Source organism: Chinchilla lanigera, unplaced genomic scaffold (assembly GCF_000276665.1).
Source record: "Chinchilla lanigera isolate Chin_1 unplaced genomic scaffold, ChiLan1.0 scaffold00039, whole genome shotgun sequence".
NCBI lineage: Eukaryota > Metazoa > Chordata > Mammalia > Rodentia > Chinchillidae > Chinchilla > Chinchilla lanigera.
Genome location: NW_004955440.1, coordinates 2994738 through 3021308, shown reverse-complemented (window position 1 = coordinate 3021308; position 26571 = coordinate 2994738). Strand labels below are relative to the sequence as shown.

The 26571-nt window shown below is 36.1% G+C and overlaps 1 protein-coding gene across 9 annotated transcripts in view; it reads right to left on the bottom strand.

Moving 5' to 3' along the window:
* R3hdm1 (R3H domain containing 1) overlaps positions 1-26571 on the bottom strand; it is a 167802-nt gene that overhangs the window by 55214 nt on the left and 86017 nt on the right. For 7 of the 9 annotated variants that reach the window (XM_013517471.1, XM_013517474.1, XM_013517475.1 and 4 more), the window contains 9 exons: positions 19281-19340; positions 19056-19196; positions 15022-15130; positions 14844-14939; positions 12541-12578; positions 12408-12458; positions 12078-12304; positions 6035-6289; positions 1894-2045 (listed from right to left, as the gene is read on the bottom strand). In XM_013517471.1, coding sequence (XP_013372925.1) covers positions 1894-2045; positions 6035-6289; positions 12078-12304; positions 12408-12458; positions 12541-12578; positions 14844-14939; positions 15022-15130; positions 19056-19196; positions 19281-19340 — 1129 coding nt within the window. Of the gene's footprint in view, positions 1-1893; positions 2046-6034; positions 6290-12077; positions 12305-12407; positions 12459-12540; positions 12579-14843; positions 14940-15021; positions 15131-17120; positions 17248-19055; positions 19197-19280; positions 19341-26571 lie in introns of those variants that run through there. The other 2 variants (XM_013517476.1, XM_013517479.1) reach the window with 2 other exon arrangements.

Genomic DNA, 26571 nt, shown 5'->3' with positions numbered 1-26571 from the left:
CACACACACACACACACACACACACACACACACACACACAATTTTTTAAAAAAAGGAGAAGCTAAACAATCCGTAGAGTAGCCTCTGGTTCCTCACAAACCTCCCAACTAAAAATGAGCAATTTTCCTAGAGAGTGACAATGTAGATTACACTAATGAGCTGCACTGGCTTTAGAACTTTGAAGTACAGGCTACTTAACGTGTTAGTAAGTCAGATAACCATTAGGACATAATCATCCTTCAGAAAGCCTGCCCTCCTCTGTAAGTCTCAGATGAAACAAAACTATGGTCTGATGTGGGATTAAAAAAAAGGGTACTATGAACAATCAGGGTATGAGTTAATGTCTCCTTGAATGTCAAATGCTATAGAGAAAACTGTGGGCTAAATCACCGGTGGACCAAAGTGAAATTCTGGCACCATTTAGAGAAGAAAAAATCACAGTAGTTCCTTTACCTACTTGAACTGCAACTGGCTGTGAAACAATGTTCATCTAAAGTGATAGATTTTATGTTGAATGTTCAAGACATGTAGCTCATCTGAAAGCTCTGCATTTCATAGCATTATTTTGTTTGGTTATTTGAAATTCCATGAAAAAATCATCTTAAAGCATGTAAAAGATACTGTAATTTGCAAATTGAGTTTGTTTCTTCATCTGATGATGAAATTACCTGTAATACTTAAATAATGCCAGAAAAATTAGTTATGGAGTTTGATGTATGCTTCAAAACTTTGAATTACAGCTTTTTATAAAGAGGAAACTCTCTTAGATCAAGCTGAATGAAGCTAAGGTAGAAAAGTCCAGTGAAAAGGTTTATGTAGTTTGAGTCTATGTAACCAACCGAGATTGGGAAGGAGACATGGGATGCTTTGGAAAAGCTTTAGGCAACCTCCTCTACATGTACGAATTTACTTTCTATGGTCTTCATTGGGCCTCAAAACATTTAAGTCCTACTTAAAACAAAACAAAGCAAAACAAAACAAAACAAAACAGCCTTGCTGGGGGATCTTAATTAGGAGCCTTAACTGCCAAAAGTCCATTATTTTCATGACATTCACACTATTTGGTAACATAATTAAACTCCTTGTTCAGGGTATGTTCTTTATCTCCACAATTACGAATGATATTTCTCTTGAGTAAAACTAATGAATAATGGAATTTATTCAGCTCATCAGCAAGTTTCTATCCTAAGAAATTACTCTGCATGTCCTCATTAGTTGAATATTTAGATGGTCTTACAGGGAAAAGATTTGCAACTATTTGCATGCAACTATTTGCATAAACTGATATGTTACACAGGCTCTAAATGTTAGAACGAAAATTAAGAAGTTTATATTAATATAGTCAAGTGCTCAAACGATGGATGACACAGGTTAAGGAGAAAAGACAGTGTGAAATGTATGTGTAACCTCTAAATATTTATAGTCAAGGTATTATTAAGACTCCTTCTGGGAGCTCTAACTTGGAATTTGTGTCTCTCGTAGGGCAGACGGAATGACGCCTTGCAGAACGTGAGCAAATTACCTCAGTTTCTTCTAACCGCTTGATCTGTTAAATCTTAAAATAATTCACTTTGCTTCCTGAGCAAAGAACAGTTTGTACTGTTTTGTGTTTGTTCTTCTTTTTGTACATTTCTTGGTATAAAATAGGGATTAAAAATCAGTTAAGACCATGAGATGAAACCATTTCTTTTTTCCAATATATTTTCCATACTAGCTGAAAGCCCTTGAAACAACCCCTTCTTCTTATGAGTTCTAAGTGGGACATCATTGAAGGTAGAATATTAAAATTCTAAGAGATACTTACTTGGGCTATCTCAGCTCTAATTAGTGAATTTAGGCCCAGATATGCAAAGGCAGGTGAACTTAATATTATGTAACTATGGATACGGGTACCTGTGAGAAAATGTGATTAGCTGCTGGTTGCTGAGGTGGTGGGAGTTGCAGAGGTGGCTGTGGAGGTCCAGGCACTTGGGTTCTAACGGGCTGTTGAGTCATAGGAGGATTATACACGACTGGACTCCCATCTGGGTTTATGAAGGGCTGACCTGAAAGATTAAAAATGGAAGACAGTAACAATTTACAACAGATTCAAAGTAACTCATTCTACTAACAATTTATAAAATATGCCCACATATGCCTGACCCACAATTTCAAAACTCTCAATGTTCTCTTTTTGTTTGTTTGTTTGTTTTTTGTCTTTTTGAGACAGGGTCTCACTATGTAGTTCAGGCTGGCCTTGAACTCACTTTGTAGCCCAGGCTGGTCTCAAACTCGCAACCATCCTCCTGCCTCAGCCTCCCAAGTGCTGGGATTACAGGAATGTGCCACCACACCTGGCCCAATGTTCTTTAAAATCAATAGATTCTTAGCTTGGGAAAAGGACTAATCTGACATGAAGCTACTAATAATCTTTGTTTTGCCCCCTTATTGTAAATATTTAAATGTTTTACTGCTGTGTTTTATGACAGGGTGCTGTCCTAGAACATTCTGGATATATATATATATATTTGTTTGGAACCGGGAATTGAACTCAGGACCTTGTACTTGCCATGCAGGCGCTGTGCTGCTGAGTTACATTATTTCCCAGCATGTGGATGTACTTTATACTGCATTTTTTTTTTTTTTTTTTTGAGGCAAGGTCTCATTATGTAGTGAAGGCTGGCCTTGAACTCTTTTCTGTAGCCCAGGCTGGCCTTGAACATATGGCAATCCTCCTGCCTCAGCCTCCCAAATGCTGGGATTACAGGTGTGCACCACCACACCTGGCTTTTCACAATCTTTTCTAAAAAATCTGAATTATGGCCAGGCGTGGTGCCTGAGGCAGGAGGATCGCTGCATGTTCGACACCAGCCTGGGTTACAAAGTGAGGTCAAGTTCAGCCTGAACTGCGTAGCAAGACCCTGTCTCAAAAAGAAAAAAAAAAAAAAATCTGAATTATGAAACATGTTTTATCCAAGAGATTCAGATACAGGACTGTGGTCCTATATGGCTAGAACACATTTCAATTTAAATATAAAAATGCCTAGCCCCTCTTAAAAAAAAAAAAAAAAGATAAAAAGATAAAAATGTCTGACTTCAGGTCACTGGAAAGTCATTCATTAGTTTTTATTAGAGGGTGGGAAATATATAATTTATAGGTCACATTGCATATATTTCATTAAAAAATTAATATAGGATGAAAAAGAAAATGACAGCTTAAAATTGTGAGATCAACAATTTCACAATTTTTAATTGTTAAATTTTAAAAAAATTGTTCATCATTGTAAATAATTTTTAATTGCAAATGTTCTAAAATAATTTCTTTTTAATTATAGTAAACTATTCACTGGTGAGAAAACTACATAGAATTTACATATTGATTTTTTTTGGTACCGGGAAATGAACTCAGGACCTTGTGCTTGCTAGGCAGGTGCTCATACCACTGAGCTATATCCCCGGCCCTTCATACTGATTTTTTAAGCTTTCTTACTGCACACTGATTACAACAGTGGTGAAGGAGGTAAGTATTATAAAATAAGTGCAATACTTTAGAAAAGAATCTGTGAAGCAAACTTTTCACGGAGTCTAACACTCATTCAGAGTATGAAAAATACAGAGGAAATGAAGAAATGTGACTAAATAATATTTTCTTCAATTGCTTTCCAAGCGTCCATTCTTCCATGGTAAATTGTTCTCCATTTCATTTATTTCCTTTTTATGACAAAATTCAAGACATATAGTGAGGTAATATCTGGGAGGGAAGATTACATGAATCTCTTGCTATGAAGCAGAAAAAGTCTAAGTAAATTACTTTCATCAGCGTCCTGATAATTAATTAATGGTTACAGATAATTAAAAACAAGTCATAATAGGTATTTTGATTGCTAAATAATTTGGAAAACAATTAGTAGATCAGATTTGGGTGAAAGCACGTTCTGCCAGGTATGGTGGCACATGCCTGTAATTCTAGCACTTGGAAGGCTGAGGCAGGAGGATTGCTGTGTGTTCAAGGCCAAGCCTGGCTATGTAAACGAGTTTAAGGCCAGCTTGCACTATATAGTGAGACCTTCTTTCCAAAAAAAAAAAAAAAGAGTCAAAGTAATTTAACTGAGGACTATTTGTTAAAAAAAGTTGGGATCTGCTGTAGCACTGTTTTCTTTTGGCTCATTTAAAATACAATTCAGGGGGCTGGGGATTTAGCTCAGCGGCACAGCGCCCGCCCAGTAAGCGCAAAGTCATGAGTTTGATTCCTGGTACCGGGAAAAAAACAAAACAAAACAAAACAAACAAACAAAATTCAATTTCAGATTGGTCAGTTTTTCATTCTATCACTTCATAAGGAATTAACCCTTTGTTACTAAAACTACATTAACTTAGATGTTCTGAATGAAAAGTGACAGGAAATAGCAAATTATTAAATAATCTTATATTTAGTCCAGAAGAAACAGTTTAGTAATACAAAATATGTAAGGGGTAAGAACATAACCATTTATGCAAAAGTGTTATAATTTTCTGAAAAGAAATCAATTTAAATTAATTCAATACTTATAAACTGTTTGAATACCTTATCTTGAAATATGAATAAATTATGAAAGTAATGAGTTTGAACCTGTGGTTTTCTCAACTCCAAACAAAAGGGCCACGGACACTCAAAGGACCTGACACTTCCATCTCTATCTTCTGGCCTAACTACTGCCATTATGATGTCACTACATCAGCTTAGTCCCTGACTTTTATTTTTATTTTTTTATTCTTTTGGTTTTTTTCCGGTAGCAGGAATCAAACTCATGACCTTGCGCTTGCTGGGCAGGTGCTGTGCCGTTGAGCTAAACCCCCAGCCCCCTGACTTTTAAAGAGATTAGCTCTAAGACTGTTTTCACTACCTTCACAAATAATTGGGCTGTTATTTTGAACAAAAACCATGGCTTCCTATGATCTTTTTGAAAGCTCATGTTCTCTAAAAAAAAACTTTTGTAGATGTACACAGTGAGATATATTACAAGTGTCATTTCTTCACCTTTCTGAGGTTCAGTTTCTTTAACTGTAAATGGAGAACTGATCTACCTAACAGAGTGGGTTAACGATTATATAGAAAGCACCTAACAGTGCATTATATGGTACAATATAAATGCTGCACAGATGTAAATTATTACTAGTTAACTGCAAAGAACAGGAACATGCACTACCAATATTAGTTCATAATGACTATTCTTTTTCCTTTGTTTTTTTTTTGAGATAGAGCCTCACTTTTTTAGTTCAGGCTGACCTTGAACTCACTATGTAGTCCAGGCTGGCCTCAAACTCATGGTGATCCTACTGTCTCAGCCTCCAGATTACTGGGATTACAGGCGTGCCACCACCATGCCCAACTCTACTCATTTTTTAAAAACAAATAATGTCTTTTCAACTTTACTTCAGTAAAAAGACAATGACCACATTCTGAAGGGCAACTAATTATGTATAGATTTTCCCACTCAGTATATCATGATTAAGAGTTGCTTGTTTCTTCTTCAGAAAATGCAGTTTCCCCTAGAATAAAATTGTTTTACCAAATAAAAGGCAGTTGTCTTATTTCTAAGAAATTAATTGTTCTTTACTTACTGGCCATTATTTAGCTTAAAATATGTCAAAAGGGAAAAATGCATTCTGATATAAACGATTGTTAACATTTTTAGTATAAGTGATTTATTAAAGTTCTTAAGAAAATGCTATTTATGAAAAATTAAACGCTAACGTGTATGAACAATACATTACAAAGTACCTTTTAATTTTTAGATCATTCTTTTTTTTTTTTTTTTTTTTCTCTGGTACCGGGAACCAAACTCACAACCTTGTGCTTGCCAGGCAGGCGCTTTTGCCGCTGAGCTAAATCCCCAGCCCCTAGATCATTCTTGATACCTCAACTGAAATAAACACTTTTTTGGGGCTGGGGATTTAGCTCAGTGGTACAGTGCCTGCCTGGCAAGTGCAAGGTAGTGAGTTCGATTCCTGGTACTGGGGGGAAAAAAAACAAAAACAAAAAAAGAAGTAAACATTTTTTTCCCTGGATACCAACCTGTTTGTGGGTTGATCAGAATACTGCCAGGTGGTATGCCTGCCGCTTCCAAAGGAAGCAAGAAGAAGCTAGCGCTAGGAGATGTGACTTGCCCATTCAGGCCACCATCGAAGGAGAGAGAACTCTGGGTGCTGACGGCTGGAAAGACGACAGGTGCGCCATGAGCGGACTGGCTGAGAGCTGCGCCCGGGAGAGGCTGCTGGATGTGAGAGAGCGAGCCCGTAGACGACCCTACACTGCCAGAAGACTCGGAACCTAGGGAAAAAGTAATGACAAATACGGACTTTTAAAACCTCACATAAAAATACAGGCTTTAATATATAACAGTAAAATTCACATTGCGTAACATGCAGTTACCACATGAAAGCAACTGCTCTTTCCGATTTACTGTTCAATTCTGCTTATCCCCAACACGAACATGTTTAATATAGCAAGCTGGTCCATAATTGTCAAAAAAGTCCAAGCCAAAGCATGCAACTTAGGCAAATTTATAATAAAAACAGCCGCAGACAGCCACAAAAAGCACATTCCCAAAGTACAAGTTACATACATTTTACCTTTCAGATTAACACCTAGGATTATATAGATTACAATTTTCCCCCAGGAAAAGTAATTTAGTATGGCAAATGTCCAAAACCTCTTACATCAGAAACCCCTCATCTATAAGAACACAGAAAGAGTAAGAATAGTGTAGGAAATAACAGAAATGAAAAATGATAAAGTTGTCATTTCACTGCAGAACTTCATTTCTCAGCTCAGTCACAGCACCTTCCACAATGTAAACTCAACTTCCAATTTTTTTAATCAAGTAACAGAGATAACAAGAAAAATATTCCAAGTATTTATACTGCCATCAATTTAAAATTTTTCCTTCCTTCCTTCCTTCCTTCCTTCCTTCCTTCCTTCCTTCCTTCTCCCTTCCTCCCTTCCTCCCTTCCTTCCTTCCTTCCTTCCCCCTTCCTTCCTTCCTTCCTTCCTTCTTTTTTGTCTTTTTGAGACAGGGTCTCCTATGCAGTTCAGGCTGGCCTTGAGCTTACTTTGTAGCCCAGGCTGGTCTCAAACTTGCAACAGTCCTCCTGCCTCAGCCTCCCGAGTGCTGGGATTACAGGCGTGCACCACCATACCTGGCTTAAAATTTATTTCTCACTAAACTTAATGAACTAATTTGGTAATTGAATTGTGACTACTTTTATGCCAGTAATTTATTTCATTTTCTATTATATGGAGACTAAAAATGCCATTGACTTTCAGTGTAATAGGTATAGGTGGACAATGAGACAATAAAAGAATGGAAAATACTTGCACAATGCACATAGTTAACTGGGTTTTGAAGAAGGGAGCTCACTCTGGAGTGGACAGGTTTTGGTTTTTTGAGACAGGGCCTTGCTATGTAGTTCAGGCTGGCCTGGAACTAATGGCATTCTCCTGCCTCACCACAGGACTGTTGGGCTGACGATGTGTGTGCCACTAGGCCTGGCAATGGGATGGACAGTTTTAAAGGACCGAAATGAACAACTACAATGTACTCTACAGATTGCCTTCTGAAGGACATAATATACTATAATATACTATACAGATTGCCTTCTGAAGGACAGCCTCTATTTTAAATTGTGTCAAAATCACTCTTCACAAAAACTCTTAAGAATTCTATCACTTGATCCTAATAATTTTTCTTTTTTTACCACAACATCACATGAGTTTATGCCAAATGTAACTGGAATGTTAAAACTGAGAAGCTTAATTTTTACCTGTACCAAGTACACTTAGCCATTTGAATATTTTTAAAGTTACTCCTTCCTAAAGCTGAGGGAGCTTTTCTTTTCCACAACCACAAACCATAGCTTCCTAGTGGTTCTCTTTCTGACAGGCTTTCAAATGATGAATAAACTGCTTTGGAGCTATTTTAGAACTCATTTCCCCAAATGAAACATAATTTAGACAAATTATATATTGCATAGATTTCTCTATAGATTCTCATTTTTATTTTGTGAGACAGGGTCTCACCCTGTAATTTAGGCTGGCCTTAAACTCACTAAGTAGCCCAGGCTGGCCTCCAACGTGTGGTGATCATCCTGCCTCAGCCTCCCAAGTGCCGTGATTACAGGCATGTGCTACCACACTGGGCTCCGGATTCTCTTTTTTAGACCTAAATACAAATTATCACATAGTATAATTTTAATCTCTTTGCCCCACAGTGAAAACCATCTATCCTGAAAAGTATGATGGATGTATCCATAGTCTTCTAGTTAAGAGAATTACTGATTTATCTCAAAGATTATTTTTACCTTTTGTCAAAATAACTGACTCAACATTGGACACTACTCCTTACTGACTCAAAGACATATGAATTAGTAATGCTCTAGTTCTACCTCTTTAACATCTTCCCTTCTGTAAATGGATGAGATTATTTAATACCCGTTGGAAGGACAACTACAAATTGTTCTTTATAAACACTAAGACTCTAATTCACTGACAAGTGTGGAAAAACACATTCTGGAACGGTAGGGAGTGTACACATTCAATTAAAACTTGAGTATTTTCCTTCTGTCTTTAAATAACATGTACTTAATTGTGAGGCAACTCTTTGGTTTTCATTAGCCAAGTTTGGGAAACATTCACAGGACTGCTTAGATAGTCCAGTTTAAATAGTTACAGAAATAGAGGCTGTGTCATCGTAGAAAACTCATTTATGTATCAGAACCAATTTTTTTTTTTTTTTTTTTTGAGACAGGGTCTCACTATGCAGTTCAGGTTGGCCTTGAGCTCACTTTGTACCCCACGCTAGCCTTGAACTTGCAATGATCCTCCTGCCTCAGCCTCCCAAGTGCTAGAAATACAGGCGTGCATCACCACACCCAGCTAAAATCTATTTTTATATCTTAAAGTTTACAAAAAGGCTGAATTCTTCACGCTAATTATGCTTTCTGTAACTCAAGCACTCTTCTCTTGGCAAGAGCAAGCTGAAACTTATCCACGAAGGTAAAGGTGCTTAATGCTGAACATTCCTTTTAAGTTTGGATTTGGATTAGGAAACTGATACCAAAGAAGCCAGTATGGCCTTTTATACATTTTCACTAGGATTAATACCCGACAGACTCATTCATCAATCATCTTCCTTTCAAGAATTTCTCTTGGCACTCAAGACTGCTAATGTACTTTTACATTTTCAAATGAAAATTTATGATTATCAAGTGTGTACAAATACTCTGTAATTTTGCCATTAACTTATCTGGAAATGAGACTTTGACATCTGAGGACAAATATAAATCAAACTTCCTTTTAAAGTCAAGTGACAGAAAACACAAGCTTTGCGCTCTGCTTTCAAGTCTACCAAGAACATTTCCTGAGCCACCACACTGAAAATCTAAAAAACTGCAAAGAATGGAGATTGGACAATGGGAAGAAAACACGAGTATTTCATATGTCTCATCTTACAAATGTTACCGATCTGTCAGAGTCATTCCCTACTTATAATATGTGAGCTGGTGACATCCAGTATTTTTAAATATCCCAGCTAAGATAATGGCCTTTAACTGACCTAAAGAAGTTTATTGCAATTTAGTTTCTTCTCCTGTCCTTTTCCTTCAGAAAGCCCAACAATACTATGGTTAGTCAAGCTTTAAAAATGGAGTTGATATACTTACAGGTTAACACCCCTAAATGAACCTGAAGCAGCTGTTTTTCTCTTGGATATATTGTGAAATACCTAAAGGAAAGCTTAGGTGGACTTGTAACATAATAAATGCATTTAATGTCAACTAATTGTTAAAAATGTGGCCAGTGAGTATTTGATTACACAGGAAAGAAAATCTATGTAGTATTTTTTGAGAAAAACAGGGTTATGATATTGCTTATCTGTTGGAGCATATTCCATATCTGCTTATACTCTGTACCTACAATATTGAGTTTAAGGATCTGGGATAAGAGGAATTGCTAAACAAACTGCTTCTATACTTAGGAAGGTAGAAGCATAAAGTGTTAGCAGTACCAATATGACTGTAATCTGAGAATTTTTCAAATTTTTTTTTTTTTGGTATCGGGAATCGAACTCAGGACCTTATGCTTGCCAGGCAGGCGCTGTGCTGTTGAGCTATACCCCCAGCCCTTGTAATCTGAGAATTTTTAAAGAAATACTGCTCCCTATAAAAAGAAAGATTTTGTGGGGTCCCAATGCGATGGGAGGCTGGAGAGAAAATGCTACAAAAAATGGCTTTCGCCCCAGACGACTCACTTGATTTTTGACAACCCTTAGGCTGTAACTGCTTGTTAGATCCTTCTTGTGTATCTCTGTCTTCCTGAGAAACCACTTTGAAGATACCACCATGTATTACAGCAGTAATTGATATTTTCCTACTAATCTATCCATAACTCTGTAATGTTTGTATTGTTCCTATCCTATTTCATAAATGGATCCATGTTTATTATTATGTGTTTCCTACAACAACCATTGAGAATTATTGAATGATTATTCAGTAGGTCACTCATGTATAGTTCTATTTATATTCTTTAGAAGCCACTTTGAAGATACCTAAGTATAGTACAACAACTATTGATAATCTCCTACCTCTTTTGTCTTTAACTCACTATCATTTGTCTATTTGTTTTCCTGAGAAACTATCTTATAGATAACAATATGTAAAACAATAACCATTGATAAGTTCCTACCACTTTGTCTGTAATTTGGTAAGCCCCTCCTATTATTATGTTATCCTTCTTTTACTCTTTAAAATAAAAAAAAAGATTAAGCAATATTTCCATCTCAGAAGATAGTATAGGCTATAAATAGCACATGCTCTTTTCTTTTTTTTGTCTTTTCAGGTTGGCCTTAAGCTCACTTTGTAGTGCAGGCTAGCCTTGAACTCGCAACAATCCTCCTGCCTCACCCTCCCAAGTGCTGGGATTACAGGTGTGTGCCACACGTCTGGCGCACATGTTCTTAAATGTTCTGATTTGACAGTATGTCTGAACAACTTTCTCATCATAAAAGAATAGATTTTTTTTCTGTTATGACCTAGTAGCCATTTTTCAAATGAATACCTATATGCTACACATACAGGTTTTGTTGTACTGGGGATTAAACCCAGGGACAGTCTACCACTGAACTAATGCCCCAGCCCTTTTTATTTTGAGATGGGGTCTTGCTAAGTTGCTCAGGCTGACCTCAAACTTCCAATCTTCCTGCCTAAGCACCCCCAGTGGCTAGCCAGGAAGATTGCAAGTTTGATGCATGTCACTGTGGCCATCTTAAACATAGTTTTTAATGTTATCCTAACATAATCACTAAAATATTCCCAATATGTCCATATTTTAAATTAAAAAGATACAAGCCCTAACAATTTAAAGCACTGAAGTCTTAGCTGCATGGTTACTCTAAAAATAGCCATTCCTAACTTTCAGGTTTATCTGAGGATAAAAATAAAGATCTACAAGAGGCCAAAAAGACATATGAACTTCTTTAATACTGAAGTTAATAAAAGTGAAGGGAAGATACTATGAGCCAATGTATTCTAAATGAAGAGCAGTTGAGAGTGAGATTATTAAAATTTATAATAGTTACACCTCATACTGTTTTTCACTGGTTAATTCCTCAGAAACTTCTTGGCAATTTTATTCATTTTTTGGATATGGAAACAGAGGGCTTTATTACGAAAATGCAACAAATAATTGATAGTACTAGCAGAAAATGCAATGAATATTAAATACTCCCAGGTGAGAAGCCATGCTTTCTTATCATAGATAAGCAACAGAGAATTTCCAATGATCTCTGGGCTCTCAAACTAAAGATGAAAAGTCACTGGATCTATTTGATTAAATCTATGTCTCTTCAGAGAAAAAATTTACTTTAATTAATGTTTGTAGATCTATCTCCAGGACAGAGAATGTATCTTAATGTTAGTGAAGATTTACCCTTTAAGGACTTTGGAGGGGGGTCAATGTACTGTAGGTAGGAATTTTATATTTCAGAGTAACATGATAAGGTCACACAATAACAAGCTAAAACAACACTAAGCACACTAGTTTCATTCCAGGTAGATATCTGTACCTGTTTTAGAAAGCCTGCCTATGCTTTTGCTGCTTCCAGAACTATCACCTCTTGTCAGGACTGAGATTCCACTAAAACTGCTGGCTTTGGTTACAGCAGGCTTCAAATTTCTCAGGGAGCTATCTGAATCTGTGCTGCTCCATGGTCGAGGTTCAGAGTATTTCAGCTCATTCTCAGTGCTGCTTTGATGACTATTTGTTGATCTTCCTGAAGCATCTTTGTTAACTCTGTAATTCAGAAATAAAACTTTGAAAAGCCAACAGCAGGAAAAGAGAGAGCAAAAAAATGCTTTAATTTTTCAATACTGCATTGAAAACATGCTTCTAATACCTAAATATCTGGCGCCTCTGCTGGGTACTACTAGCATCCTCATCTTGGATTCTGTTGGCATTTTAATAAGATATTTTAATTTTTATTAGCACCAGTCAGCAGTTACCAAAATAGTTGTTAAAAATTCCCTCACCTTTTGTCAATAATATAATTCTCTTGAGAACACAGGGACTAGAAAGAAAGAAAGAAGAGATATAAAAAGTTGAGTTTTTGTCAAATACATAACGCCATCTGTAAATAAATGGTAACAAAATTCCTATGTAGTAATATTTACAAAATATTTCCTATCTTCAAAAAGGTTCAAATTGGTGATAATGGTCCAAAAATAAAGGATAATAAAAATTTTATGATTTGGAGACATTTACTTTTACAATCATATTTCTGGAAGTCATTTGTGGTTCAAATTAATTTGAAATTCACATACTATATTCTTTTACAAACAAGTGAACTTATTTTCATAATCATATATTCAAGGTCTGTATCAGTTTGCAGATTCTACATCATTTACTTAACCTATTTGAGTTTTGTATTAAATGATAGTATTGGCCAGTGGTTTGGCTATGGAGATAGAAGTAAACAAGCATCTGTGCCTTAATGGAGCTTGTAGTCCAATTTCTTCTGTGTTGCGAACCTCAGGCAGGCAATGATCATTTTGTTTATGTTACTATTTAAGTCTTCTCAATAGTCTTCCAGCTACCATGTTTTGTCCTTTATGGTCATTTCATACAACAGAAGCCAAAGAAGTCTCTAAAACATCAGTGATTGCACTTCTTCCTTCTTTCCTGGCTCCCAGGTATTTTAACCCAGGGGCCAACCAAGTATGGTCAACCACCTGTTTCAGCAAATAAATACTGGAACACAGCCATAACCACTTATTTATGCATTGTCTATGCTGCTGTCACATAGAAAGTCACACTGAGTAGAGGTGATAAAGATAGAGGGTTGAAAAACGCTTAAAATATTTACTATACGGCTCTATACAGAAAATGTTTGTTGACCAAAAAACGCCTGAAGTCCAACTCCCTTAAACATTAAGGACCAAGTCATCCAGTTCCTAGTTATTTCTCCTAAACTTTCCTTACTTCCTATGCTAGCCAGGGTATAATCCTGGTAACTCTGAATCTTTCATGTGTCAAGTTCTTCCTTAATCCCGGGCCTCTGCAAATACTGTCTCTCTGCTTGGAATGCTTCACTCTGTAGTGCTCCTCCTGGAAGCTAACTCTTCCACCAGGGTTCAATTCTTGTTTTTTGTGCTTCTCTAGCATATTTCATAGTATGAAGGGCTTTTCTGCTGTGTACACTATTATAAACTTCATGTCTCCATGCAAACCACGTATCATATTGTCATTTCTTGACCATCAAACCTAGAAACCTCAACTATCTTATAAACTAGTAAAGCTGGGGATACAGCTTAGCGGCACAAGCGCCTGTGTGGCAAGTGTGAGGTCCTGAGTTTGATTCCCAGTATCAAAAAAAGAAAAAAAAAAAAGATTTAAACTAGTAAGGAAAAATTGTATCTAGAATAGGCTCTGAGTTCACCATAATCGCTGCTGAAATCCTAACTCTGCCTTTTCCTACCTGTGTGAACTCTGACTATTCTGCTTAGCCCCTTAGAGCCTCAGTTTCATCTACAAAATAAAAACAATAATAGTATTGATCACATAGGGCTGTTTTGTGAATCCTAACTCTACAGATACATTGTTTAGTGCCTGGCACAGTATTTACTACAGGTGTTCAATACGATTTGTTATATATTATAAATTCTCAATTGATAGTCTGAATGTAGCTATTTTTGTTTTTTAAAGGAGAAAATTTCTCTGTAGCAGTGTTAGCATATATTATACACATTCACATATCCTTAAAGAGTACTGAGGTACTTAATACATAGAGGTGCAAAACAGAGGTCCTTAACAAATGTTGGTAAAACAAATGATTTTCTTCTGGCAAATATCCCTAACATCATTAGTCATTTAGAGGTCTCTCTCATATAATCACTTAGAAAGTTGAAAATTACTATTAAAACAAACCAATTTTTTTCTTTAAAAAAAGAAATTATTTCTCAAAGAAGTCCATTATAATAAAGAAGCAGGGTTTAGAATATATCATTTTGCTGGTAAACAGCAATGCTCTAAAAACCTCAAGTCTGTTACAAGTATGGAAAAAAAATTATACAAACATACTCAGCCCAGTATTATTTAAATAACTTCTAGAGTCCATCTGCTTTTAACTGCTGTAAAATTCTACATTACTCCTGTAATGTGGCATTCTTTAAACTACTAACATGAAAAGATTTTATCTCAATATTTCTAACAGGTGAATTTGTGTTAACAAGTATGGCTAAAAATAAATGGGATCAACAGATTAAAGAGGGACTGAGGTCCTACAGTGCAACTAGAATGTGTCCTAAAAAGAAGTCCCAAACAAGTTATTACATACATCTTGGGAAAATATTCTGTCTCTAGCTCTCTGGTACTCTTCCTCCCTTTCTTCTATGGATTTGCTTCTTCTGTCATCTTTCAATCGTATTCTCATCTGAAGAAAAGAGAAAAGTTAATACTTGGGAAAATGCTGTAAGTTTTGCATCTTTAAAAATGTTATATTTGCTCTTTATTACCTGGTTATCGTCTTTGTCAAAGCTAGAGTTATCTCTTTTAAGGATATATCGTTTCTGAAAATCTTCACCTCTGTCATCTTTAATATGTTCATTAAATTTCTGATCAGGTCTAGAAAACAAAAAAGATAATGTATAACATTTACAGAAAGTTAAAAACAACATCTTACAAAAAGTAATAAATGCTGCCTATTAATGCCATTATGAGATACTTATGTTATCTCATCTAATCCTTACCAAAATCTCATCAAAGACACTATCCCACAATATGGTTGAAAGGCCATTAAAAGGGGGCTGGGGATTTAGCTCAGCGGCACAGCGCCTGCCTGGCAAGCGTGAGGTCATGAGTTCGATTCCCGGTACCAGAAAAAAAACAAAAAAAAGAAAAAAAAAAATGAAAAAAAATAGGGGCTGGGGGTTTAGCTCAGCGGCAATAGCGCCTGCCTGGCAAGCGCAAGGTCGTGAGTTCAGTTCCCGGTACCGGAGAAAAACCAAAAAAAAAAAAAAAAAAAAAGAAAGGCCATTAAAAAACAACAACATGGAATCAAGAGTCAGGTCTACTTGAGTTCACACATCAAATTTACCACTGTTTTGGCTTTATGACTGACTTGCACAAGTCATTCAACCTCTCTATTCTGTAGCTTCCTCATCTATAAAATGCGAATTACAGCATACCTAACTCACAGGGTTGTACTGAAAATGGAACAAATATACGAACAGTACTTAAAACTGTAAACACTCAGCAGAAATTTGTTGCTATTGAGAAAACAGGTTGAAATGGCTCAAGAAACAGTGCAAGGTCAGAGAACGAGAACAAGAGTCATACTGGAAGTCCACATATGTTAGATTTGAAGTCTATATAACCTATCTGCATTGCTTCCTCTCAATATTTTTAAAAATGCTGTGACAAAGAAGAAAGCACAGCACTGTACATATACATTACACTTCTATAAATACTTAGTTAAAATTCTTAATTACAGCAGGGTATAGCTTTATAAGTTCCTTTATGTTAAGTTCCTTTGAATGTTAGTGTTGTAGTCTAAAGTAATGACTGTACGTTCTTAGCAACATTGGTTTTATAGCAGATTGGCCTTTTCAGTTCAGAAATGCTCAAAGTTCCATTGAGACCTGGAAGGCACACACATGACTGTGGCCCTAGGAAAATTATAGTACATTGAATTTCACCTCAAAACATGTTCACCTCCAACAAATTAATTCAATCAACACTCTATGACTTAAGGTAATTTTATTACAAAGTTGGAATTATTCCTTTGAAATGCTTAATATATATAAATTAGTAACTATAAAGAAAATATAACCGAATCCCAAAGTAGATTTTAAAAATATATATCAAATATAGGCACACAGTACATGTGAAAACTCTAAGTAAACTGCTAATTATAAATCCAGTAAACATTTTTTGGCAAACTAAGGCCAGATATTTCATTATATATAGGACCCAAGTAACACTGCTGAGTATTTGGTTTAACCTAATGAATTTTATTTGTTTTGTTAGTTTTTTTTTTTGTTTGTTTGTTTTTCCAGTACCGGGAATCGAACTCACGACCTCCCACTTGCCAGGCAGGCACTGTGCCGCTGAGCTAAATCCCCAGCCCCCATGAATTTGAAATAAAGTACTACAATTAACTCTGTAAATTAGGCAAAAGGCAATTTAAAAATGCAAATTATGTGAGCAAGCAAAATAAATCTCAATTGTAAAGTAGGCTTGGATGAGTGAAATAGTTGGGATCTACATAAGCTATATAAAAGGTAAAGGAGAAGAATTAGTATACAAATAGCTTCATAACCAAAAGGATGAGAAGACTGCTTTCTGTGGAGGTTTGAAATATTATCTATTTAGTTCTAACAATAGTAGTATGTTATTTTTGTCACATGACTGGCTCATTTACTTATATATTTGTGTAGGTGTTCAAAGTCACATTTTCTTACTCAAGGAGTTTGTACTTTGGTGAGCGGTTGCTACTCCAAAGTGAACTCACTCTAGGGTTTAACCAAGGACCTGGCAACCTTTCTAAGAGCAGCTGGATTCCCACACCAAATAGCATTGGCAGGCATTTCAGCTAACCTTAAGACTGTCTTACCTCTTTCTTTTATAGATGCCTGAATTTACTGCCCTGCAATCGCCAACTTCCCGCTCCATTGAGACACCCCAGTGGACACTGGGTTGTTGACATCCACAACACCACTGGTTGAAGGCTGGAGCGGGTAATCTCCCTATGAGGAAAAGGTAAGTTTGTTTTTATTCAACGTGGAGCAGATCTCTAAGGTTTTCTGATTTACAACCTTCTTGATATCCCAGAAGATATAAAGTAAGAATACAGTGTAACTTCAATGATCTGAAATATTCAATTATAATTATGTTATTAACCCATAATTCTCTTAGGTACATCATAAATACCTTTGCTTGGCTAAACTACTGATTACCTTGAAAAAGACAATTCTAGAACTTTCTGATATTACTTGTTGAATTCAAATAACTGAGGTTACACTGTATTGAAAACCTTAGAGAGTCATCAGTCAAAATGTTAGTCAAAATGCCTGCTAATGTACATGTGCTCGGGGCTCCAGCAGCTCTGAGTAGTGTTGAAAGGCACTGGTTAAATGAATTACAATTCTATTCACTGTCAGTATAGTTTGTATTTTGAGTTATTTAACTAATTGGGAAAAGTAAGTGATTGAGATATTTTTAAAAGTTTAAGATGAAAAACTAGATTCACATTTTTAGGTGAAAAATCAGACACATTTTCAGGTAATCCTAAAGAGGATTTTGTTCCCAACAAAACTATTTTTATTAATTTTAGTTGTAGGAATAATCATTTACAAATACTAAATTTATCTTCTTAGTTGACTACTTGAAATGGAAGAAAACTAGTTTCAGCAAGCAATATGGCAGCTATAAAGATAAAGGCCATTATAAAGGAAAGGATATAGAGAAATGAAATCTAATCATACAGATCAGGTAGCTCAGACAAGACCCTGACAGAAGTCTGAAGTCAGGAAGCGCAGAAAAATAACAGACTGAAGAGAATTATTTATGGCATCTGAAGCTGACTTCTGCTCATGACCATAGGTCCAATGCTGCCGCATCTGAAATCACTACAGAAAATCCTTCTGACAGGCAAATCACCATGCAAGCCTAAAATTTTAGGTGAACTCAAATGGTTGTTTTAGGATTAGCTTTACGAACAGACAAAAGAAGTGCTACACATCTGTTTTAACTCGGGTGGCTCTGCACTGGGCCTCCTGCTTCCAAATATAAATTCTGATGAATGACTTCAAAACTACAAGCAATTACTTTTTAAAGAAAAAAGAACCCTTTTTAAATTTAAAAAAAAAATTTTTTTATTTTTTTATTTTTAGTACCAGGAATTGAACTCATGACCTCACGCTTGCCAGGCAAGCACTGTACCACTGAGTTCTGGCTCCTTTAAAATTTAAAAAATTTGCCAGTAACTTACGTATAGCACAGAAAAGGAAGAAAAGGACATAGACGTATGGTTAATTCTGCATTAGCCAACAGTCTCAGCTTCCTAAGATTTGTGGGAGAAAAGGAGCAAAATGGGCTTTCAAAAAGAACAATGAAGAGGAAGATTAATCAGATTTGAGGTGTCAAAGACAAATTCTGCCCATTAAAATAAAGACAAACAAACAAAAAAACCCCACAAGTTTACCCAGGGATGGCCACAGTTCTCTGAGTTGCATTCATTAAAAAAAAAAATTCCACTGAGACAGTGGTTGTCACTCATTGCTGGTATTACAGTAATCTGAGGGTTTTTGTTCATTTATTTCTTAAAAAACACATACCCCAGCCCTCATTCACCTTCCTCATTTGAGTACAGGCTGGTGCATTTTGTTCCTAGACAACTAAATGCATTTTTTGGTCTGTTCCATAAAGTTATCATCAAATTTACTTGAGACAGCTAAAATAGAGGGAAAACCTCAGATGAAAGTTGCTGTAGGAAGATAAATATTAGTATACACATATATAACATGTATCTGTATCTCTTGACACTTACATTCTTGTATTGCTAGTTTTGTTTACTATGACAGACTTTCCACTCTGATCAACGTTGTGGTCTAATCCAAAGTAAGCAGCTACTCTGTGCAATAGCATCCTATGGTAAGATGTCATTGGGGGGAATTTTTTACGTGGAGACCTACAAGTAGAAGAAAAGCCAATTTAGTAAGTCAGGGAGAATTGTGATGACAATTTCTTTTCTTGTTAAAATGTCAGGACTTACTCATTATTACCAATGAAATCTAAAATTTCTTGCTCCAATTTCAGCAGCATCATTCTGTCCCTGAAACAAAGTATGAAGACTCTTATATGTAAAACTTAACACTGAAGTAATAATGTCAACAAGTTATAAATTTATACACTTAATTTTCTGAAAACTAAACATTGAGAACTACTACAAGCTTGATGTTAAAGTTATTCACGTCTTCTGTTTTGAAAAGATGACTTTTTTTCAGTTTAACTTTTTATATGAAAATTTTCACAGTGCACTAATCTAGAATGGATACTGTAATGTACTTAGCCAAAAATTTAAAAATTATCAACATGTGACCATTCTTTTTCTGTGTGTATGTGGTACTGTGGATTGGATCCAGCATCACTCTACCACTGACCTACACTCCCCACCCCTTTTTATTTCAAGATAGGCTCTCTGTAAGTTGCCCAGGTTGGCCTCAAACTTGCAACCTTTTTGCCTCAGCCTCCTGAATTGAGGCGATTATAGACATGTGCTGTCATGTCTGGCAACATATGGCAATTCTTAAATGCATTTTGATCTGGTATTACTATATTGGCCTTTGCACTCTCTCTGTATGGATAACAAGAGTATGAGCTTTTATTTCCTCATTTGCAAACCTGAAAGGTAGCAGGAAAAGACATCTGTAGTTAGGCTCATGACTTTGTTATTATGCTGAACTCCATAGAAACTGTACCCTAAAGAATATGTAATGCTAGTAAGAATAGGGATTCTCCTATGGGAATCTAACGCTAGTACATAAATGAGGCCATAGCATGTAAGTATGAACTACGTTACTATATCTCAGAAAAGAACTTTTCAATTTTTCATCAAAACATTTTATACATTGCTATTATGTATTTTAAAGGCTTTAAGAAAATTTCCCACAAAAATCAAAGTGAGTCAAGGTATACATTTAAACAAATCAGCACCTAGTGAGTATCTCCATGTGTACCATTAGATCACCAGAGCACTATTTAATGTACTCAGGCTGTAACAAATTAAGGATACCACTTCCCAAAGGTCCTTCTTGTTCATATACCCAGAACATAGTTCTAGTGTTTCCTTATGCTCACTGAAGAGTTCATGCACATGGTTAAAAAAAAGTTCCTATATAACCTTAAAACTAGAAGTAGCTTTATAGATCACTTAGTTCTGTCTTCCAAATTTTATAAATCAAGAAAATGAGACCAAAGGGTTAATGACACTCTAATATAAACAGTTAATGGTACGATCTTCACTAGCTTTTTTTTTTGGTCTTTTTGAGACAGGGTCTCATTATGCAGTTCAGGCTGGCCTTGAGCTCACTTTGTAGCCCAGGCTGGTCTTGAACTCACAATGATCCTCCTGCCTCAGCCTCCCAAGTGCTGGGATTATAGGAGTGTGCCACCACACTCGGCTTGATCTCCACAAACTTTAATAGAGGAATTAATAGCCCCTGCTCAGGTCACCTGAACTTGATCTTCATTGTACATTGCAAAAGAAGTTTCATAAAACTGAGTAAAACCTTTTTCCCAATCATTTATTCAACATATTTAATCACATTTTTATACTTTAAAAAGTCAAGTGAAAACCATGTCTACCTGTTGATTTCAAACCTAAAGCTGTAAACAGTACTTATAACACATTCTAGCAGAATGCAATTTTTCTCTCAGACCTTATTATACTTTAGTATTCTGCTTCAGTAAGTGGCACCACTTTCCACTCGATGTGTCATTATTAGAAGCATGAAAATTTTAGGCCTGTTAACATTCTGATTCTCCTATTCAATTAACCACCACTGCAAATTTTATCTACCTCCTGCTTTTCCACTGTCAGACCCTAGAGCCAAATAATTAGGATCCCTGGCTTAACTACTATAACAGTAAAATACTGTTTGCCTGTGGCGTTTCGTATTCTATCCAAATTTACACTTCGTGTGATATGAATAATGACCTTTTAACAACACATGTGAACACATACCATTCCCTTGGTTAAATCTGTCCTGAGTTTCCCACTGCTTTCAGAACTGAACATCTGTAATGTGGACTAGGAGGCAGGGACAGGCAGGTCTTCATCCACCTTTCCAGACTCATCATGTGATCCTAACTCACATGAGTTATTATTCTGGCCTATCCCTTCCCTGTTTCTTGAACACAGCACTTTTTTTGCTCAAAACACCTCTTATATTCTTTTCTTAAAATCTGTTTCTTTCATATTTTACCATGTGTTGCAATTATCATTATGTAGTTATTTGGACTGTGTTATGGTTGATACGTTGTGTCAACTTGGGGAGTCTAGAAGTTTGGCTAAGTAATTTAGCAGGAAGCCAGAGTGCTTATTTTGTATACATCCTGAGCCTGTGAAAGAGGAGGGCAAAGATTATGTGAGAGCTACACGCCCCTTAGGTGGGGGTAGCCTGTTTATGATGTAAGGCAAGAAAGAAGCTGCTTGCTGCCATTCTACCCTTTTTTGCTCTGCCATTGCTGTTTGCTGAACTCAGTAAGATGTTTGCTGTTCGGCTGCCATTCCCCCCTTTGCTCTTGTTGCTTTGCTACCTTCTGCCTCGGAGCCAGCCAAGTATGGAGTGAAACCTCCATAAACTGTAAGCTAAATAAACCTTTCCTTCCTTCATTTTGGGTGTCGGGAATTTTGTCTCAGCAACAAGAGAAAAGCAACCAAGACAGACTGTAAATATATAGAAGGGCTCAACAAATATATTTTGCATGGGATACATCAATAAAATTATTTCATTCAGAAGGTCTTTAAATCTTTTTTTATTTTAAAATTTTGGGGGATAATAGGGGACTTTCACTTTATTAAGATTTTCATCCCCCAAAAGGATTGATTTGTCTAGCTATATGACCTTCTTTTCATCTAAACTTCTGGGATCAATTTATTTTGAGATAAAAAAATTTTTTGATGAAAAAATTTTTATGATGTATTTTATACTCATTATAACAAAATCTGAAGCAGTCATCTTACTGAGTTCACAAAACTGCATTTAAATTGATTTTCTGTGCTTGAATTAAACAGCAGATATATTGCAGATGTTCCTGTGTGAATATACTGCCACTAGAAAAAAATTGTTTCTGTGCAAGAAAATAAATCTAAAAATTCAACTAACCACTGTTATAAATTCATGTTTTTCTCCTCTTAAAATATAAACCTATGGATTACAGAGGATTTCCTATTATCTGGGCCATATTCTCTTAGCTGACTTTCTTAGAAAAATAAAATTAGCAACTTTTGTAAGGTATTAGATTTTATACTTTTTATAATTTTTTTATACCTTTTTTTATATCTTTTATTCATTGTAGTTTAGTCCAAGATTCCAAATTTACAAAACTATAATTAAGTACTCTGATAATGGACATAACTTAGAAGTTACTAAACATTTATGAGCATACATATAGAACCAGAACTAATGCACCCACAAGTTATTTTTCTTAAGGTACATTTACATTTAGCACACAAATCAAAATCATCTTACAAGTAGGCATATTTACTGACACTGCTATTGTATAACCCTTTAAATGAACCAATATATGCTAAATGTATCATTAAAACAATAATAAAAACAAGGATCTCAATCAAACTGATAAACTCCTTAAAATGAAAACAAGATAACAATGTACTAATTTTCAGTATTCTAGTCGGCATACTGGAACTTACTTTAGAGAAAGTGTGGGCAGTTGGTATACCACTGACAGAAAACAAAAAAGCAGAAAACAGTACTGCGTCCACCTCAACACCTCTTACTCCATGTTTCATATGTCCCTGTTCACATCTCTACAAACATAAAGTGACTTGAACTTACTTCTAGTGAAAGTAATTTTTAGATATATAAATGCAGACAAATTATATAATATTTCTTTCTCCTTTTTTTCTTTTGTCTTTTTGATCAAATCTTTTTTTTTTTTTTTGGTTTTTCTCCGGTACCGGGAACCGAACTCACGACCTTGCGCTTGCCAGGCAGGCGCTTTTGCCGCTAAGCTAAATCCCCAGCCCCTCTTTTGTCTTTTTGAGACAGGGTCTCGCAATGCAGTTCAGTCTGGCCTTGAGCTCACTTTGTAGCCCAGGCTAGCCTTGAGCTCCTGCCTCAGTCTCCCAAGTGCTGGGACTATAGGAGTGCACCACCACGCCTGGTTCAACATTTCTTAAAGCAAACAGATTAGTTAAAAATATCCATCCTCAAGATTAATCTATGGGTTTATTCCTGTCTATTACTTGAATACAGACATTGGAATTATTCTGAATAATAATATATATCTGAATAGTGAATATATTTAGTTTCTACATTTTTGTTTTTCCCCTGGTACCAGGAATCGAACTCACGACCTTGTGCTTGCCAGGCAGGGGCTGTGCTGCTGAGCTAAATCCCCAGCCCCTAGTTTCTGCATTTGAAACTTATACAATATGGCTATAAAATTAACACAAAAGCCAAGAATAATGTAAGTATAATCTCTGTCAGTGACTCCTTCAGGTTTCTACATTCTAATTCAGTAAGAATTATAGTTAAGAGATGCCTTGAAAAAATGTTTTTTGTTTGGTTTTTCGAGACAAGATCTCACTACGTAGTTCAAGCTGGCCTGGATTCACTATGTAGCCCAGTTTAGCCTCAAACTCGAAATGACCCTCCTGCCTTAGCCTGGACAGTGTGGGGATTATAGGTGTGTACCACCATGCCTGGCAGAAAATATTTCTTATACACAAATTCCACACAACTCATTATTTAACAAATGAAATTAATTAGGCTGAAAACAAGATGAAAAAAGAATTATGAAAAAATTTGAAATTTACTAAATGAAAGGAAAATTTTACTAAATTTTAGTACCAATAAAAATAAATCTGCTGAGTATCTAGCAGAATTCTCCAGGCAATACTGAATCCCAGAAACTTCAATGGAAATTTGCTGTACTCACCATTAAATGTGTGCCAGCTTATCTGGCAATTAGCCATCTGTTTTATTGATTGAATACAGAGCCATTTATTAAGCCAACTATATTTCTGACAAAATTTAACGTTAGCTGCAATTTTCTAAACTCACAAATGACATTAATAACACCATATATTCACCATTAAACGAATTCACTTGTGTATCTACTCAAACATGCATATATGGAAGAAAAAGTTGGTAATGCTATAATATGGATGCACCTTGAAAGTATTATGCTAAGTGAAGAAAACTACGTCATGAAAGACCATATATCACATAATTTCAATTATATGAAATGTCCAGAACAAGGAAATCTACAGAAATAGAAAACAGGATAATCTATTGTTATTGTTATTATCACTATTACCACAGGAATAGCTAAATGGCACTGGGTTTCCTTCAGGGTGATGAAAAAGTTGAGACTTTTTGTGGCAATAGCTGTACTTATCTGTGACGATACTAAAAATCATTAAATTATACATTTTGAAAACACGTTTAGATAACAACTTTTTGCAAGTGAGAACTGTACAACAGAAATTTCATTTGGGATGCACTATCTTTGCTCCCTGCGGATGTTCTCCACACAGTTAAGAGGGGAAAAAATTCTACCTATTCAGGATACGATCTTGTTTCATGCAGACTATGTATTTCCCACCTTTCCACTTATCCCCCACCCATTGTTTCAAATATCTCCCACCCTAATCCAAATGAAAAGGCTTGTTAGGGCAGCCAATGATTTCCTAATTTCCCAACCTAATGGATTGATTTTGATACTTATTTTGCTCTGCTTCTGTTACTTTATCTTTGTGAAACTGTTTCCCTTGATTGACTTCTAGGACAAATGTTCTCATCCTTCTGTTATCGTTAAGACTCAAATCTTGGGCTGGGTGTGGTGGCACATGCCTGTAATCCCAGCACTTGGGAGGCTGAGGCAGGAGTTTGAGGCCGTCCTGGACTAGGTAGTGAGTTCAAGGCAAGCCTGCACTACAAAGGGAGAACCTGTCTCCCCGCAAAATAAATAAAATTTTAACAAGACTCAAGTCTTTCCCTTCACATCTACCTTTTAAAAGTGTCTTTTTGGAGAATTTTGTCCCTGTCATTTATCTAATCTCTTTGGGCCATCCCATTTATACTAAAGTTTATCTCTACTGATGATTCCTAAATCAGTAGCTCATTCACATGAAAACAACCTATTCAGTTGCCCATCTCCTTTGCTCTATGTTAAGCACTTCTGCATATATTTATAACACAGCACTTCCCATTTCATTCACTCTTGATCCCTTTTCACTTTAGCTGTTAAGGGGATAGCAAGTAGCTCAGCCAGAAACGTAGGGGCTATACTCATTACCCTTCTACATACAAATAAATATCAAGTTTTCAACGGTAATTTCCTAAATACTCCTCCAAATTTGTCCTTTCCAGCTCAGCAAGGTAGTGCATGCCTGTAATCCCAGCACTCTGGAGGCTGAGGCAGGAGGATTGCTGCAAATTTGAAGCCAACGTGGGCTACATAATTGAGTTTAAAGCTAGCCTGAACTATATAGTGAGACCCTGTCTGGCAATTACCTATCAAAACAAAACAACCCAAAAAACAAGTTTGTACTCTTTAAGGTCTCCTAACCACCCTTCTTGCTTATGGCCTTCTTCACCAAAGCGATCTTTCTAAAAACACAAATCCTATGATATTATTCTTTTTCAAACTTTGTAATTATACCTCAACTTAGCTGGCCATGTGCAGTATTTCTCTACTGGTTTGTACACAGTTGGCATTTCAAATAAGGTAATTTTTCATCGCCGTCTTACAGATCTTTGTAGTGTCCGCAATTTCCTAGTAGTCGACAGTCAGAAGAGCTTTTTCTCACCACCTTGGGACACTGGTCCCATCTCAGGTTGAGGACAACTGGAAGCACTTGAGCTTTGTATCTCACGAACACTTTCTCCACTACTTTCTAGAATCATGTACTACATGCCCCCAAGCCAGAGCCAAAGGGCAAAATGTTCCTTGGATACAGGAAAACTGTCTTTCCTTAGATACAACAGTTCTTTTCTTTCTTTTGCGACAATTATTTTTCCCTATGTAGTTTAGGCTGGCTCCGAACCCACTATGTAGCCCAGGCTGCCCTCAAACTCACAGCAATCCTGCCTCAGCCTTCCAGGTGCTGGAGTTACAGGCATGAGGCACCATGCCTGGCAATACAGTTCTTTTATACCACTAAATCTTGTCAATGCTCTTGTTTATCTGAAATTCCCTTTCCATGCTTCTCTGTATGAACAATACATTTTTAATTTGAGACAAGCTCTTATTAAGTTGCCCAAGATGGACTTAAATTCAAGATCCACATGCCTCAGCCTCCCAAAGCACTG